Source organism: Sorex araneus, chromosome 3 (genome assembly GCF_027595985.1).
Source record: "Sorex araneus isolate mSorAra2 chromosome 3, mSorAra2.pri, whole genome shotgun sequence".
NCBI lineage: Eukaryota > Metazoa > Chordata > Mammalia > Eulipotyphla > Soricidae > Sorex > Sorex araneus.
This window is the reverse complement of record NC_073304.1, coordinates 138,691,764-138,707,510: the sequence shown is the minus strand read 5'-3', so window position 1 is coordinate 138,707,510 and position 15,747 is coordinate 138,691,764. Positions and strand designations below refer to the sequence as shown.

At 63.0% G+C, this 15,747-nt stretch overlaps 1 protein-coding gene across 5 annotated transcripts in view; it reads left to right on the top strand.

Annotated features, from left to right (window-relative positions):
* Positions 1 to 15,747, top strand: part of RRBP1 (ribosome binding protein 1) — a 55,279-nt gene that overhangs the window by 36,615 nt on the left and 2,917 nt on the right. For 3 of the 5 annotated variants that reach the window (XM_055132819.1, XM_055132818.1, XM_055132817.1), the window contains exons 4-18: positions 175 to 323; positions 1,359 to 1,481; positions 2,963 to 3,115; positions 3,822 to 3,940; positions 5,104 to 5,257; positions 6,816 to 6,954; positions 8,504 to 8,673; positions 8,755 to 8,789; positions 11,270 to 11,360; positions 11,569 to 11,661; positions 12,923 to 13,015; positions 13,089 to 13,169; positions 13,302 to 13,391; positions 13,698 to 13,790; positions 14,094 to 14,165. In XM_055132819.1, the coding sequence (XP_054988794.1) occupies positions 175 to 323; positions 1,359 to 1,481; positions 2,963 to 3,115; positions 3,822 to 3,940; positions 5,104 to 5,257; positions 6,816 to 6,954; positions 8,504 to 8,673; positions 8,755 to 8,789; positions 11,270 to 11,360; positions 11,569 to 11,661; positions 12,923 to 13,015; positions 13,089 to 13,169; positions 13,302 to 13,391; positions 13,698 to 13,790; positions 14,094 to 14,165 (1,655 nt within the window). Of the gene's footprint in view, positions 1 to 174; positions 324 to 1,358; positions 1,482 to 2,962; positions 3,116 to 3,821; positions 3,941 to 5,103; positions 5,258 to 6,815; positions 6,955 to 8,503; positions 8,674 to 8,754; positions 8,790 to 11,269; positions 11,361 to 11,568; positions 11,662 to 12,922; positions 13,016 to 13,088; positions 13,170 to 13,301; positions 13,392 to 13,697; positions 13,791 to 14,093; positions 14,166 to 14,625; positions 14,722 to 15,317; positions 15,402 to 15,747 lie in introns of all 5 variants that reach the window. The other 2 variants (XM_055132815.1, XM_055132814.1) reach the window with 1 other exon arrangement.

Here is a 15,747-nt window from a genome sequence, read left to right as displayed (position 1 = left end):
CCAATGCTGCGAAGCCAGGCCTGCTGGGGACCCGAGCTCACGCCTGTCATTCCGCGTCCTTCGCGCTTTGCTCTGCCCAGTGCCCCATGCTGGCGGACAGACTGTCCCCACAGCTTCCTGGTCGCTGGGATCTGAGCAGTGTCTTTGCTCCCTTCCCTCCCTCTCGCTGCCTAGGGCCCGCGAACGCCGACGGCCCTCTATGCCTCCCCTACAAGACGCTGGTGTCCACTGTGGGCAGCATGGTGTTCAGTGAGGGCGAGGCTCAGCGGCTCATCGAGATCCTGTCTGAGAAGGCTGGCGTCATTCAGGACACCTGGCACAAGGTGGGCCGCCCTCCCCAGGGCGCTGCGCCCGCCTTTCCTGCTTGGCCTGGGGCTGCACCCCTCTGAGCGGCCTCTCAGGCCATCTGTGTGGGCCCAGGCCCTGTAGCGGGGCTCGGAGAGCAGGGCCTGGGGGCTGGCCCGAGCTGGTGTAGGCCTGGCGGTGGGCACTCTCCTCTCTCTACTCTTCCTCCCGGGCTGCACCGCAGACACTCACCTCGCGTTGTCGTGCGTGTGAGGGGCCGAAACCTTGGGGCTTCAGAGGGCCAGGCTGGCGGCCCCTGCCCTGAAGCCCTTGAGCTGGCCGTCACTGAGCGGGGCCCATGCTGTGCCTTCACACCGAGCCTTACCCTCAGCGATGAGGGAGTCTGGCAGCACCTGCTGCCACAGTGGGTGAGGATCACCTCATCCCCCTAGAGGCAAGACCCAGCTTGGCCCTGCCGCCTTCCCTCAAATGCACGCCCCCTCCTATGGCCAGCTTGGTACACGCAGCCATCCCCTTGTCTTGGCGGGAGGCGCCGTATTCCTAAAACCTACCCAGGTCCCAAAGCCTCGCGCCTAGCATAGTGGCCCCAGGTACCCCAAGACTGGAGGCCTCGCAACCTAGCATAGTAGCCCGAGGTACCCCGAGACTGGAGGCCTCGTGCCTAGCATAGTAACCCCAGGTACCCCGAGACTGGAGGCCTCGTGCCTAGCATAGTGGCCCCGGGTACCCCGAGACTGGAGGCCTCGCGCCTAGCATAGTGGCCCCGGGTACCCCGAGACTGGAGGCCTCGCGCCTAGCATAGTAGCCCCGGGTACCCTGAGACTGGAGGCCCATGCAAGGCCGAGTGGCTGCCCAGGGGTGCCTCTCCGCCAGGTGGGGCCCCTGTAGGGAGGATCTTGTTCCTTGTGGCCCTCCTGCTCCCACCCTGTCAGATACTCCAGCTTGTCCTGGCATCAGAGTCTGAATGCTGGGTGAGGGGTACTGGTGAGAGTGCAGGAGAACGCCTTGCGTCCACTCCCCTGCGGAGCCTCAGCTCTGTTGGGCATTTCTAGGCCACTCAGAAGGGTGACCCTGTGGCGATCCTGAAGCGCCAGCTGGAGGAGAAGGAGAAGCTGCTGGCCACAGAGCAGGAGGATGCGGCCGCCGCTAAGAGCAAACTGCGGGAGCTCAATAAGGTAGGCCCGGCTGCCCGGCCACTCACCCAGCTCTCCTGAGGGCCTGGCTGTGGGTCCCAAGATGTGGGTCCCAAGGCCACGGGGCGGGGGGCGTGGGGCGGGGGGCGGGGGTGCCTGGCTCCCGCTTGCCTTGGCAGCTCCGAGGAGTGGTGGGGAGGCCCTCATGGGCCTGCCGGAGAGGCCGGAGCCCTGGGCATGGGAGGGGGGTGTGCTGGAATCTAGTGACCCAGCGGGGCTTTCTGGAGGATCAGAGCGACTCCCCTGGGGGGCTGCGTAGCGAGGCTGTGCTGTGCCTCTTCTCCAGCCGTGCCCAGGAGTTGCCCTCCAGGGAAGTGCCTCCCTGCTCCCTGGGCAGCTGGTGGTGGAGTGTGGCCTTTGGACTGCATGGGTGGCAGTCACTGGTGGGACAGCATTGCCAGGACCGCTAGGGCCACAGTTCAGAACTCGCTGGAGTCGTCCCCTCATTGTGTGGCATCAGCTCTGCTGACTGGCCCCGTGCCTGTCCACCTCACGCCTGGGGGACAACAGGCACGAGGACATGGCTGGGCCTCGGCGGCCTGACGAGAGGCTTCGCTTGTCACCTAGACTGGAGGCGGGCAGGGGGAGCGCCGAGCCCGAGCCAGACGGGAGGTCTCTTGAGGGGGAACAGCAGGGAGCTTGCCTGGTTGGCGATTGCTCTCGCTTCAGGCCTCCCGGGAGGAGAGAGAAGGGCAGGTCCCAGAGGTCTGGCTGCCTTTTCAGTAGCTGCCATCCTGTGTCTCCCAGGGTGGGGAGGGCAAGTCCCTGTTTTGGACGGGCCCTCTGTGCCAGGGGTAGGTAGGTGCAGGGGGACCCCTGGCATGGCTTGCAGCCTGTGCCCCCTGCTCCTCCCCAGGGCCCCACAGCTGGCAGGCTGGCTTATGCAGACTCTCGGGCCGTCTCCAGCTCACCTGTTCTGGGCGGGGCCTGTCTGATGCTCGAACCCCCAGCTCCTGCTTGGTTGTCCTCTCCTCTTCAGGGCTTTGGCCCCACCTCAGGGGCCCCTCATCCCCTACCCTCTGGTTCCTCGGGGTCACTGTGACGGGATTGCGACTTGGGCAGAGGCTCGGGGGCTTCCCTAGCGGGTGGCATTGTTGGCCCTCAGGCCAAGTGCGTGCCTGGCCTGGACACCAGACACCGAGGCAGGCCAGGCGTGGCCATCCCAGTGGTCCTGGTCCAGTCACCGGAGAGCCTGGTGGCTGTGCCTGTGCCCGCCCCTTCCCTGGCATCTGGGCCCAATGTTGGGGTGCCTCTGCCCCTTTCAGAGCAGCACAGCTCTCTGCAGACTCCCCTGCTGTCTCCTGCTCGGGGCGGGGGTGGGGTGGGGCAGGGTGCAGCGGGTCTGAGAGCACATCTGGGAGGAGGCTCTCTGGCCCCCAGCTGTGTCGGGGCTGGGTGGTGCCGATCTCGGTCCCAACCAAGTAGCCCCTCACGGGCCACTCTGCCCTCTTCCTTCCTCCCAGGAGCTGGCATCCGAGAAGGCCAAGGCGGCCGCCGGGGAGGCCAAGGGGAAGAAGCAGCTGGTGGCCCGGGAGCAGGAGATCACGGCCATGCAGGCACGCATGGAGGCCAGCTACCGTGAGCACTTGAAGGAGGTGCAGCAGCTGCAGGGCAAGGTGGGAGCAGTGCCACGGGCATGGGACCCGCACTGGTGCTAGTCAGGGATACGCAGATGTGTCCAAAGCACTTCCTGGGGCTGGAGGGATGGCGCAGTGAGCAGGGCGCTTGCCTTGCACGTGGCTGCTCTGGGATCAATCCTCTGCGCCCCGGGTGGGTTCCCGAGCACGGTCAGGAGTGATCCTTGAGTGCAGAGCTAGGAGTAGCCCTGAGCACCACCAGGTGTGTCCCCACAACAAATCCAGAAAGTGCTTATTCAAAACCGCCTTGGTCACAAGTGGCCTGTTCTATGTCACCTCTCCCTGGTGCTTCTGGGTTGGATTCTCTGTCCTGGCTTGGCCCGTGTCATGAGAGCCCTTAGCCTGCCTGGCCCCTGCTCATGATAGGGTGTGTGTGGGAAGTTGGCGGGGGGCAGGGCCTAGGGAAGGGGCTACCCATTGGTGCTGGAGGCCCCAGCTCAGGACACTCATCTGGTGGCTGCAGAAGCATGCAGTGTCAGGGGAAGAGGTGAGTGGCGGGGGCCGGAGCTGTGCAGTGTGCAGGCCCGTGTTTCAGGGTTACTTCTCTCCACCCTGTGTGGCAGAAGCAGAGCCGGAGCAAGGGGGGTGTGTGCACGGCTGTCCTTGCTAGCTAACCTCCCGCCACAAGCCATCTCTTTGTGAGGCGGGCGGGCAGCCGTCTGAGGCCCTGCCAATGCCCTTTCAGATCCGCACTCTTCAGGAGCAGCTGGAGAACGGCCCCAACACGCAGCTGGCCCGCCTGCAGCAGGAGAACTCCATCCTGAGGGACGCCTTGAACCAGGCCACAAGCCAGGTGGAGAGCAAGTGAGTGGACACGTGCGGGGACAGGCTAGAGGGGGGCTTCAGAGCCCGAGGGTCCCCACCCCGCACTGCTGGGTCCCGTGTGGGCCCCACGGCTGTGCCAGGCTGGCTGTGCTTCCGTCCTCACGCTTCCTCCTGCGTGGTCTGCGTGGCTTGTCCTCACCCGACCTCGAGGCCATGGGAGTGCAGCTGAGCTCTGCCTCCCTGTGTGTGGGCTGCCGGGGTCAGCGCCCTCCACAGCCGGGAGGTGCCAGCTTCTTGCTCTCCTGAGGAGGGGTGGGCTTTGGTTTTTACTCTTTTTGTTTGCTTTGGCTTTTTGCGTGCCTGTCGTCACAACATCCAGACAGGAGGCTTTTTGTGAGTCCTGATGGGGGCCCAGACTGGAGGCTGCAAGGACTGTCTGAGGCCAGTCTGATCTGCTGTGGACAGCCATGGACCTGAGCATCGTGTTTCATACTGGGGCGGAGGGGGCTCTCCTGGGCCTGCCTTCGAATCCTGGTCGGACGCCTCCCGCTTGGAAGGGTGGGCTTGGCTTGTGCATCTGGCTACCCACCAGGCCCCGTTCCCTAATGCCCGAACTTCCTCCCGAGGGGTCTTCTCTGGTCCCCGAGCCTGGTTTCCTGAGCAGTGCTGAGGGCTCTGGGCGTATGTGTCATGAGCACATATGAAAATCTTACTATCTTTGTGAGATGACGGTATTTATGTTTTCCTGAATGAGAATAGGTCGAGATTAAAAGAAGAAAGAATGTCTGGGGCCAGGTGCCAATTTGGCGGTTGGGCCAGAGCTTGGAAGGGCTCTGGTTTGTGAGGTTCCTCAGCCTCCTGCTTCAGGCAGTGGCCGTCACACCGCCAGCCAGCCAGTGACCTGAGGCCCATTGGCTGGAAGGGGCTGACACTAATGTGGCTCTCGGTCAGAAATGAGAGGTTCTGCCTTCCTCCGAGTTGCCAGCCCTTTCTGGGTGCTCCCGGGAGTGCCCACCTCCCAACCCTCAGCCCCGTCAGGGCCTTGCTACTTCAGATGCCCAACTTGAAGAGCAGGAAGGAAGCTGGGGCCACAGGGCTCTCTGGCACCCCTCCACACTCCAGGCACAGGGCAGCGTGCAGTTGGGGGAGCGAGGCTTGCCCTCCGCTGCCCGTCAGCGTGGGGTGCTGGTGACTGTCCGCAGGCAGAACGCAGAGCTAGCCAAGCTGCGGCAGGAGCTCGGCAAGGTCAGCAAGGAGCTGTCGGAGAAGGCCGAGTTGGCCAGGCAGGAGGAGCAGCAGCGGAAGGCTCTGGAAACCAAGGCAGCCGCCTTCGAGAAGCAGGTTCTGCAGCTGCAGGTGAGTCAGGGTCAGAGCCCCCTGCCTTCACCGTGACACCTGACCCTCTGTGTGTCATGCCTTGTCTGACCCAGGGCCATCCCGGTCTAGCCACGGCCGGGATCCTTGACCCAGTTAGCAGCAGAGAGAGCTTGGTGGCCTGGGACGGGCACTCGCCACACGCTGACTGTGGTTGGTTGTCGTCATCGCGCTCTGAGTGATGGCATCATCAGGATCTGTGTTTACGCCTAAGGAAGCTAAGGAGCTGACTCTCCTCGACCCCCCACCGCAAGGAGAGTCTGAGCTGGGTGTGTCCTCCACGCTTGCCACCAGTGCCAAGGCAGCCGCTGTCCAAAGTCCCTCTTTTCCTTGAGGACACCCCGTCTCCTGGGCCAGGCAGCAGGAGATTGTCCTATGGCTCCATAGTCCAAAGGAGGAGCCGTCTTGGCGACTCTCCAGACCTTGGATCCCCTTCTTTGGGAGCAGACCGCCCGTCAGGGGCAGCTCTGGGGTGCCGTGATGGTGTCTCCTGGTTTGCTTTTCCTGTGGGCTGTAATCCCTGCCGCAGGCAGGGCTTTGAACCCCTTTGCTGCCAGCAGTAAGGCTGGCTTGAGTGCCAGTGGCTCAACCCGCAGCTGGTTCCCGCCAAAAAGTTGCTGCCACTTAACACGGGGCCCCTGGGTCCAGTTTTCATCTTCCAGTATTAGATTTTAAAGCGAGCACACAAACCGCTGTGATAAATCACGGCATTCATTTGTGCAGCAGTGGCCCTTGAAATTTTACTGCTGGTCCCAGTCAGCCGGGAGCCAGATCAGAAAGGTCAGGAACCTTTGTCCTGGACTAGAGCCACACACAGTGTCCAGTGGCAGCCTGCGAGAGCGCAGGACAGACGCATGGTGGCTGGGGTGGGATGGGGCTAGACGCCGTGGTCATCACCTGTTCCCAGGTGGGTCCATGGCTTCTGGGCCCTGTGTGCTCATGTACAGCCCCAGCTGTGCCCATCCTAGCACCGGCCCATGCCTGGCTCTCCCCCAGGAGGCCCAGCCTCAAGGCCCGGGCATCGTCTGCCTGCTCAGCCAGGGCCTCTCTTGGGCCTGGACGCCTCCCACCCCCTTTCCCTTGCTCGCTGCACCAAGGGGTGGAGAGTCCCAAGCATGGGGAGAGCGGGCAGAGCCGTGCGGCTGCCTTGTCAGATGTCAGGTGCGGACAGAGAGGCCCTTGGCGTCTGTCACTGGCTGGCAGAGCCTGCGCGTCTACACGAGTGACAACTGGAGGGAGTCCCTGTCCCACGGGCACACACAGTATGCCCACCCCAGGGCGTGTGGAGAACCCCCCTAGTCAGATGAGGCTGGGGAGTGGGGGGGACGGGACTCGCATCTGGCTCTGTCATTCTCAGCTCTGCTTTCTGCGCCCCGAGCCAGCTTTTAGGGCTCGGGGGAAGGGGGCGGGGTGTCGACCTGCTTCTCCCAGGGGTCATACTGGCTCTCTGAAATCCAGAGGGTTCCATGGAGAGGTTAACGAGGGGAGTGAGGGGCTTTGCCATGGTCCCTCACGGCCCTCTTCCCTGCCCGCGGTGTAGACGTCGCACAAGGAGAATGAGGAGGCCCTGCAGAAGCGCCTGGACGAGGTGAGCCGGGAGCTGTGCCGATCCCAGACCAGCCACGCCAGCCTCCGGGCAGACGCTGAGAAAGCCCAGGAGCAGCAGCAGCAGATGAGCGGTAAGTGGCCGGGCCCGTGGCTGCGACTAGAGCCAGAGCAACAGTCATGTGGGCAAGGGAGGGCAGCCAGAGACGCTGGGAGCATGCAAGGCTGCGTGGGGTGGGGAGGCAGAGCCCCTTGGTTCCCTCCCTCTTTCTGCTGCTTCCCACCGGTCACCTCCACTCGAGGCAGAGAGCAGTGGGGCCTGGAGCCTGGGGACGCAGGGACAGGTGGCTGTGGCAGCTCTGATGTCTCTGCTGACCGTTTACGGGCGAGTACCGTAGCCCGAGCTCCGCTGTGATCAGCAGGAGCTTGCCAAGGAGTGATGTCAGGGAAAAGACCCGAGCTTGTCGCCGGGGCAAGTCCGTCGAGCTCTTGGCCTGGAGCGGGCCAGAGGCAGTTTCCATGAGGGCCCCAAGAGTACAGGCTTTCATAGGGACGGGGGTGGGAGAAAGTGGGGGGGGTTCAGTCCACACCTGGTGGTGCTCAGGGCTTACTCCTGACTCTGCGCTCGGGGATCACTCTTGGTGGACTTGGAATCGAACCCCAGTGAGCTGCATGCTAGGCAAGCACCCTGCCTGCTGTGCTTTTGTCCTGGCCCTGCTTTTGGCTTTGTGGGCCAGGGAGTCACAGCTGCCATTGTAGCCCTCGCACTAAAGCAGCCCCGGCCCATGGGCAAAGGCAGGCTAGTCGGGTTCCCGTAAAGCTTTATTGGTGGCAGCCTGGGGAGCCCCCGAGGCCTTGCTTTCGGTTCCTGGTATAGCGGGCAGGGGTAGGGGTTCGGGAAAGGCCTCTCTGAGGTGAAGGGCATGTCTGTATGCCGAGAACACCGGTCCCGAGATGGGGACTGACCTGGAACTTGGCTGGTACGACAGGGTGATGGGAGCAAGGGGGCAGGCGAGTGGCTGGTGCGTGCCACATGGGCTTGGTCAGGTGACGTCTGTGGGGTAATGGGGGTGCCCGTGGGTTGGGATGGCCGAGTGTGACAGGGTCTCATTTCCATGGGAGACTTTGCAGGCTTTCCCGTATGGAGCTTGCTGCGGGCTCAGGCCGCACAGGAGAGGGGTGCGAGGGAGGGCTGGCTGGGGAGGCCGGGGTCTGCGTTCCAGTGTCCAAGCAGTTGGATTGGGAAGTGGTGGCCGCTGAACCTGGGGGCTTCCCCAAGGCCATCAGGGGCAGGGCCAGGGGTCACCAAGAGGTGGAAGTGGCAGGGCCTCCTGGGAAAGAAGTAAGGGCCCATCACCCCCGCCTTGGTCTCAGCCAGTCTGAGCCAGCCCTCACGGAGATTCCTAGGAACTGCAGCTCCAGTCTGTTTGGGATTTCCATCCTTTCCCCAAGAGTGATCTCCCAAGAGTGATCTGCGGGCGTGCCCCCCCCCCCCCCAGCAGAGCCAGGCTGTGACCTTCCCATCAGCAAATGGATGCCCCCATGTCACAGCAGTGATACGACTTGAAACGAGCATGGAGCCTGAGAGGAGGCAGTGGACAGAGCGCTCCGGGGCCTCTGTGCCAAGCCACCCTGGGGTCTCGTGCCCCTGATCCCACCTTGCCCCCCTTTTCCTGGCCCCAGAGCTGCACAGCAAATTGCAATCCTCTGAGGCCGAGGTGAAGAGCAAGTGCGAGGAGCTGAGCAGCCTCCAAGGCCAGCTCAAGGAGGCCAGGGCCGAGAACTCCCAGCTCACAGAGAGAATCCACTCCATCGAGGCGCTGCTGGAGGCAGGCCAGGCCCAGGACGCGCAGGTCAGCCACTGGGGGAGGGTGGGGGGGCTGCCGCCCTGCCCCGGAAGGCGAGACTCTGGTGACAGTCTTGTCTCGTTCCAGGCCAGCCACGCAGAGCCCGAACAGCAGCAGGCCCGGTAAGTGGTGGCGGCGCTGCTCCTGCCCCCTGGAACTCAGAGTCAGGTTTACTCCTGGGGGTGTCCCTGACCGGGCAGCCTGCCCAGTAGCTCGGCCTCCTTTCGAAGTGTAGGACTCGTGGGTGGCCCGGGAAGCTCAGAGGCTCAGGACCTGGCCGGGCGCAAGGCTGACTCGGGTTGGTCCCCAGCGCTGTGTCTGCACTGGGAGCACTGCCGGCTGTGGTCTCAGATGGAAACAGGGGCCAGAGGGACAGGACGGTGGGGTGGGAAGCCTGCCTGGCGTGCTGCTGCCCCAGGGGAGATACCTGCAACCCCGTGTGGTTGCCCAGCGTCCCCCAGTGAGGCAGAGCCAGAAGTAAGCCCTGAGGACAGTTGGTGTGGCCCCAAAAAGCTGGCCCAAAACCCCATGTACATGGTGAGTGGCAGGTTTCTAGGCGGGGCACAGTGCTCCCGCCTCTGTCCAGTGGGCTCCTCGTGCCCGCAGGGGGCTAAAGTGGATCCGTTGGCACCTGCAGTTCCCAGCACTCCTGATTTTGCAGTTTCCTTGGTCGCCAAGACACACTGTCCCTGCTGGCTGACCCACTCTCCTTGGTGCTAGGCACAGCGGTGGTGTCTGTACGGCGCCCACTGCTGAGTCCCTGGCCGTGCCACAGGGTCCCAGAGCAGCTGTGGTGAGACGCACCGACACTACCCCGTGCCCCCACTGCCCTCACAAAGGCTGAGTGGACAACAGGTCACCGGTGTCCTGCAGGCCCTAGGGTGGGGACAGGAGGGAGGCCAAGACAGGGGGCCCGGAAGTGGCCTCTGTGCTGGCCTCTCCCAGCATGCTCTGCTCCCGGGAGCACGGGCCCCCTTGTTCTCTGGTGCTGGGCAGTTACCAGGGCACTGAGCTGGGATGAAGGTAAGGGTCAGTTTTGACGTTTTTCAGGAATTGGCAGGAAGGGCTTTTTGTTGTGTGCTTTTTCATGTCCCTTGGGTGGTTTATCTCAGAGTGCCTGTAGCCCAGGTCTCCCTGCTCTGGGGCAGAGGCGAGTGGTTCAGACACTTGAACAGGGCAACGGTTCAGGGAGGCGACCCTCAACATGTCCTGCTGCCTCAGCCCGCTAAGCAAGACTGATTGGTTGGTTGATTTGGTTGTGGGACCGTGTCCCGTATTTTTTTAGGAGACCACATGCGGTGCCACAGAGCAAATCAGGGTCAACCATGTGCCTGGCAAGCACTTTAACCCGGTGCTCTTTTTCCAGCCCCAGGACACCTTGGCTTTGGGTTCTGGCAGGCGAGGAGGGTGGCTGGAGGGAGATGTGTCAGGTCCTAGTGAGCTTCGGGTGGGAGGATTGCAGTGGCCACTGACAGGGGCCTGGGCCACTGTCCCTGCCCCGTAGGAGGAGCCTGTGCCCCAGAGGGTCGTTTGCAGGCGGGGCCCACGTTGAAACTGTCCGTGTTCATATGCCTTTACAGTGATGTCCTTTGAGACTTACGGCAAAATGGCAGAATAAATGCTGGCCAGCAGCACGCCCGCAGACTCTGCCCCTGTCAGTCAGGGGGCTTTTCAAAACGTGGCTTTCAGGGTTTTTTGAAGTAAAATGTTTTTTTAAAAAAATTATTTGTTTTGGGGGATGGAGCGATAGCACAGCGGGTCGGGCGTTTGCCTTGCACGCGGCCGACCCGGGTTTGAATCCCAGTATCCCATATCGTCCCCTGAGCACCGCCAGGAGTAATTCCTGAGTGTAAAAGTAATTCCTGGAGTAAAACCAGGAGTAAGCCGGGCGGGGTGTGACCCAAAAAGTAAAAAAAAAAAATTGTTTTTAAGTCATACCCAGTGTTGCTCAAGGGTTACTTCTGGCTCTGAACTCAGGAATTACTCCCTCGGTGCTTGGGGGATCAAATCCTGGTCAGTTACGTGTAAGGCAAACACCCTACCTGCTGTGCCATTGCTCCAGCCCGTTTCGAGAAATTCACGTAGAGAAATTTGAGAGGGAGGAAGGAGGAAAGAGAGAGAGAGGGAGAGAGGGAGAGGGAGAGAGAACGTGAGGACTGGTCTTCAGTGGAAACTGCCACTGATAAGATCCTGGGCACCTCTCTCCCTTAGACTGCTGGTGGCTAGACCCCACCTCCGCAGGCTGGTGGCAGTCCCCTGTGTGTGGCAGGGACCCCCTCCGGCACGGCCTGCTATGCAGCTTTCAAGGGGATCTAGGTGTGCCCGCTGGAGTGTGTCATGTTGTGCCTTCTGGACTTACGATGTTCTGTTTTGCGGGTGCTCCCAGAGCATGTGCGGGTATGCCACGATGGCTGCACGGAGTCTAGCCCAGTGGCCTCGGAGACGGCCCAAGTGTTCCAGTGAGGATCAGGCGTGCCCCCGGGAAGGCGAGCGCCCGGCACCACCATGCAGGGCTCCAGGGGCATCTGTCACTCGGCCCTTAAGAGAGGTCTGTGGGAAGCGTGGTCTGGAACGTGGTGGTGACCGGGCCCACTTCTTGCAGCCTCAGAGAGCTGGAGTCGCAGTTGAGGTGTGTGGAGAAGGAGGCCACCGAGCTCAAGGAGGCCGTGGAGCAGCAGAAAGTGAAGAACAACGTGAGTGCAGGGACTGCCTTCCCCCGGGCCCGTCTTACAGGAGAGAGCCCCTGAGGGGACAGAAGGACAGGAAATGTGCCCATTGGTCTGGAGCCAGGGCAGCGGGGTCCGGAGAAGGGTGCGTGCGGCAGAGGGGCCTTTGTGGGGGTGGGCTTGAGGATCACGGCAGCTGCTGACCTGCCTTGCCTTGTCCTCGTGTCCCTTGCAGGACCTCCGAGAGAAGAACTGGAAGGCCATGGAGGCGCTGGCCTCGGCCGAGAGAGCCTGTGAGGAGAAGCTGCGCTCCCTGACCCAGGCCAAGGTCAGAGCCTGCCCGGTCCTCCGGCCCCAGGAACTGCACTTGTGGCATTTAGCGGAACACCAGAGCACGGGCACAGCCCAACACAGCCTGGTCGCTCAGAGCTCCGAGCCCGCAGTCAGGGCCTGGGTCGCCTCCCCCAGCGTCACTCTGCTTGTTGCCCTTGCCCCCTTGTCTCTCAGACAATGGCGTCTGCTTGACTTTGCTGTCGGGGCAGAGAAGACGTGGGCCACAGGCTCAGTCCTAAGAGAGCCCGGGCTTGAGCTCTGCTCCTGGAGGTCTTTGTGGCGTTGTTGGCCCCTGACGTTGGTTTTGGTTTGGAGTTTTACTGTGTTCTGGGGGTGGCGTGGGCTGTGAGGGGAGGACCACACCCATTGGTGCTCAGGAGCTTACTCCTTGCTGTGCGCCAGGATCACTGCTGGGGGAGCTCGGGGGACTCTGCAGTGCCGAGACTTGAGCCTGGGTAGACACGTCCCCCGACCTGTGGACAGGCACACAGGCCATTTGATGGCAGCTGGCCTCTACACCTCTGGGGACTGAAGGGTCATGGGTTCTGGGTCCTCGGGTAGGCAAGGAGGCTCAGCTTCTGTGTCTGATCAGATTGTGTGGGGCCAGGGTCCTGTTCCAGACGCCCCACCCCTCACCGAGGCAGTCAGTCCCTGGCCAAGTGCCCTGGTGTGTCTCAGTGTGGGTGGGAGTCTGATCTGTTCCCCGGAGAGCTGGTGGTCCTGTCTGAGTGTCCAGTGCTTTGGCGGAGCTGAGGAGGATTGCCCGGAGAGCGCCCCCTCACCTGCCCCTCAGGCTCATCACACCACACTAGTGCCTGTGCTTCTGTCTCCTCCCAGCTCATGCCCCTCTGCACGCGCGTGTCCATGCACACGCACATAGGGACACCCACAGGCACATGCCAGACGCTTAGAGAGACTCGATGGAGCGGTGTTGGGCATATGGCGTCTGGGCCACCTGGAGAATCTGTGGACCTCCCGCAGGGAAGGAAGGGCACAGCATGAAGCCCGGGGCCAGCTGACAGGACGGGCCCCGGGGAGAACACAAGGGCGCAGGGGCACGTGCTGGGAGAAGGTTTGAGAAGCGCTGGCCCAGCGCTCTGGCCCGCCTGTTCGGGTTGAATCTGTTTTAAACGTCCTCGCCACAGCTGGGCTGACCAGGGCCCTCCGCCCCAGCCCTGTCGGGCCACCTGTCTGCTCTGCTCTCCTGGGGCTGCGGCTGGCCTGGGCCACCTCGCCTCACCTCCCCACTTCTCCAGGAGGAGTCAGAGAAGCGCCTGGGCGAGACGGAGGCACAGAGCAGGGATGTGCTGCTGACGCTCTTCCCGGCCCTCAGCCCCGCGGCCAACCAGGTGAGCCTCAGCCCAGGGCAGTGGGCCCCACCCCGCGGCCACGACTCGGCCCACCTCCTGTGTTCCCTTGCAGAGCTACACCAAGTGGCTGCAGGAAGTGAGAGAGAAAGCACCCGAGCTGCTGCAGCTGCCGGCTACCACGACGTCGTCCCCGGTGAGCCTGGTGCCTGCGCCCGCAGGGATTGCCCTGAGCTCCTTTGCCCGCCTGTCCTGGGAGCGCTCATATCCTCGGGGCGGGGGGGGGGCTCTGGTGTGGCTAAGCATAGTGCCCTGTACTCGTCCCTAGGACCTAGCCTCCAAGCTCCGGGAGGCGGAAGAGACCCAGAGCAGCCTACAGGCCGAGTGCGACCAGTACCGCACCATCCTGGGCCAGACGGTGAGTGGGAGGGGTCGGTGGGGAGGGTCTCCGGGGAGCCCAGGTTTGCGGCTAAGGCCCAGGGGCAGGGGAGGTGGGCTGGCCCCGCGACTCCTACCCCAGCTTAGGTCCACACCCCCATGTCGCCCAGCCTGTCCTGGGCCCCTCACGGACTGAGGCTTGGGAAGCCCCCAGCCAGGGTCTGTTCCCAGGCGAGGGTTCCGCCACAGCCCACCTTCCCTGTCCAGCTGAGGAGCTTCGAGCACAGACTGGGCTGGGCAGGGGCCTGCAGGAAGGGTCTGGCCTAGCGTCCCTCGGCTCCCACAGGAGGGCATGCTCAAGGAGCTGCAGAAGAGTGTGGAGGATGAGGAGCAGGTGTGGAAGGCCAAGCTGAGCAACGCCGAGGAGGAGCTGCAGAAGGTTTGGGCTCAAGGGGCACAGTGGGCTGGGCGGTGCAGACCCGGTTGATCCCTGCCGTCGTGTGTGGCCCCCCAGCCTGCCATCAGTGACCCCTGGGCACAGCGGGTACGGCCCCAAGACACAGAAAAAAGCACAGGACAGTCCCCAGGCCACCTGCCTCCGGGCCCAGCTCTTGGGGGGTTGGGGGAGGGTTTGAGGAGAAGGGGAGCAAGGGAAGCTGAGCACACAGTGCTGTGGGGGGCGCCCCTAGGACAGGCCCCCTCCGAGTCCAGGGGTGACCAGTGTCTTCCTCTTGCTGTGCAGTCCCGGGCCAGAGTGAAGCATCTCGAGGAGACTCTGGACAAGCTTAAAGGAGAACTGGAAGCTTCCGATCAGGTGCGGGGGTGGCCGGGCCTTGCGCATCGCCTTCCTCTTCACTGGCTCCTCTGTGCCCTTCCCTGCCCATCGCCAAGAGCTGAGAACACAGGCCGGGGGCTGGGGCCTGTGGGCGGGGGGCTTCCTGCTGGTGTCTCCTCTAGCTCACGTGAGAGAGGGGAGTTCGTCCCATCAGTCTTGCTTGTTCCCTACCCAAACTGTTGAGGTGCAGAACATGGGGACACAGTGCTGGTGCCCAGGGCATCATTCCCACTCAGTCCAGCCTTCGGCCACTCACGGTCCACCTGAGCAAGCCCAGTCTCAAGCCTTGCTTCTCCCAGGGCCAGCCAGGGTTGAGGCCTGTCACTGGCTCTGTAGGGGCGTGTGCTGGCCTCTGATGCATGTGCGTGTGCGTGTCTTTGTGTGTGTGTGTGTGTGTGTGTGTGTGTGTGTGTGTGTGTTTATGTGTGTGTACGTTCAGCTGAGGGAACACACCTCAAACCTGGAAGCGGAGCTAGAGAAGCACATGGCAGCCGCCAGCACCGAATGCCAGAGCTACGCCAAGGAGGTGGCAGGGGTGAGTCTGGCGCTGTGAGCGCCACAGATCTCTGCCCGCCTAGGGTTGCTCCTGCCCCCAGAACACGTGCTGGTGCTGCCGCACTCAGAGCCAAGGAGGTCGGTGTGTTCCAGGCAGCCGTGCTGGCTACGTGTCAGTTGGACCCGTTTGGATTTTGTTCCTGGAGGGGTTTTGCTCTATTTGGGTTTGGGGGCCATACAGTGCTCAGGGACTCAGGCGTCACCCCTAGCTTGGCTCAGGAGACCATCTGGGATGCTGGTCAGATCTGGCGTGGCCGAGTGCCCTGCCTGCTGGACTGCTGCTCCAGCCCCTGGCCCGTTTTCTGACTGGTGGCCCCTGACCCTTGTTCTGGTTTGAGAGCAGGCATTCGCCCTTACCTGGCAAGCGTTAGTCTGCCCACTCTGGTGAGAGGAGGAGACAAGGCGTGCTGCATCTCCCGACCGCCCGAGTGTGTGTGGAGCAGCAGGGGCCGCTGGAGGAGGCTGGGAGCACTGTGTGGCCACCTGAGCGGGTTCGGGGTCTGAGGGCGCGAACCTCCCAGGAACTGGCTCTCTATTCTCTCCGTTCTCTCCCCTCGCTGGCTCTGGCTCCCCCAGCTAAGGCAGCTTTTGTTAGAATCTCAGTCTCAGTTGGATGCAGCCAAGACTGAAGCCCAGAAACAGAGCAGCGAGCTGGCCCTGGTGAGTGGCAGGCCGTGGGCCGGCCTGGCGGGCTCATGCGTGTGTGAGATGTGTCTGTCCTGGTGTATGGGCCTCCGGCCACAGGTGACCTGGCTCTGCAGAGTGAGTGAGGGGGAGGCTGGTGCCCATTAGCTGTTGGGCACAGCTCCGGGAGGGCCAGAAAGAGCCCCTCACACCTTTGTCCCAGCTGGGCTGAGGGCTGCCGAGACCAGTGTTCACGCTCCGCTTTCTGCCCAGTGCGGCTGCTGGGTCCCCCAGAGCCATGGCGGGGGTTTCTCCCATGAGACAGGCATAGAGCTGCAGGGAGCCGCTCAGTGTCCTGTCGGCTGGTGTCGGGGCTCCCCGG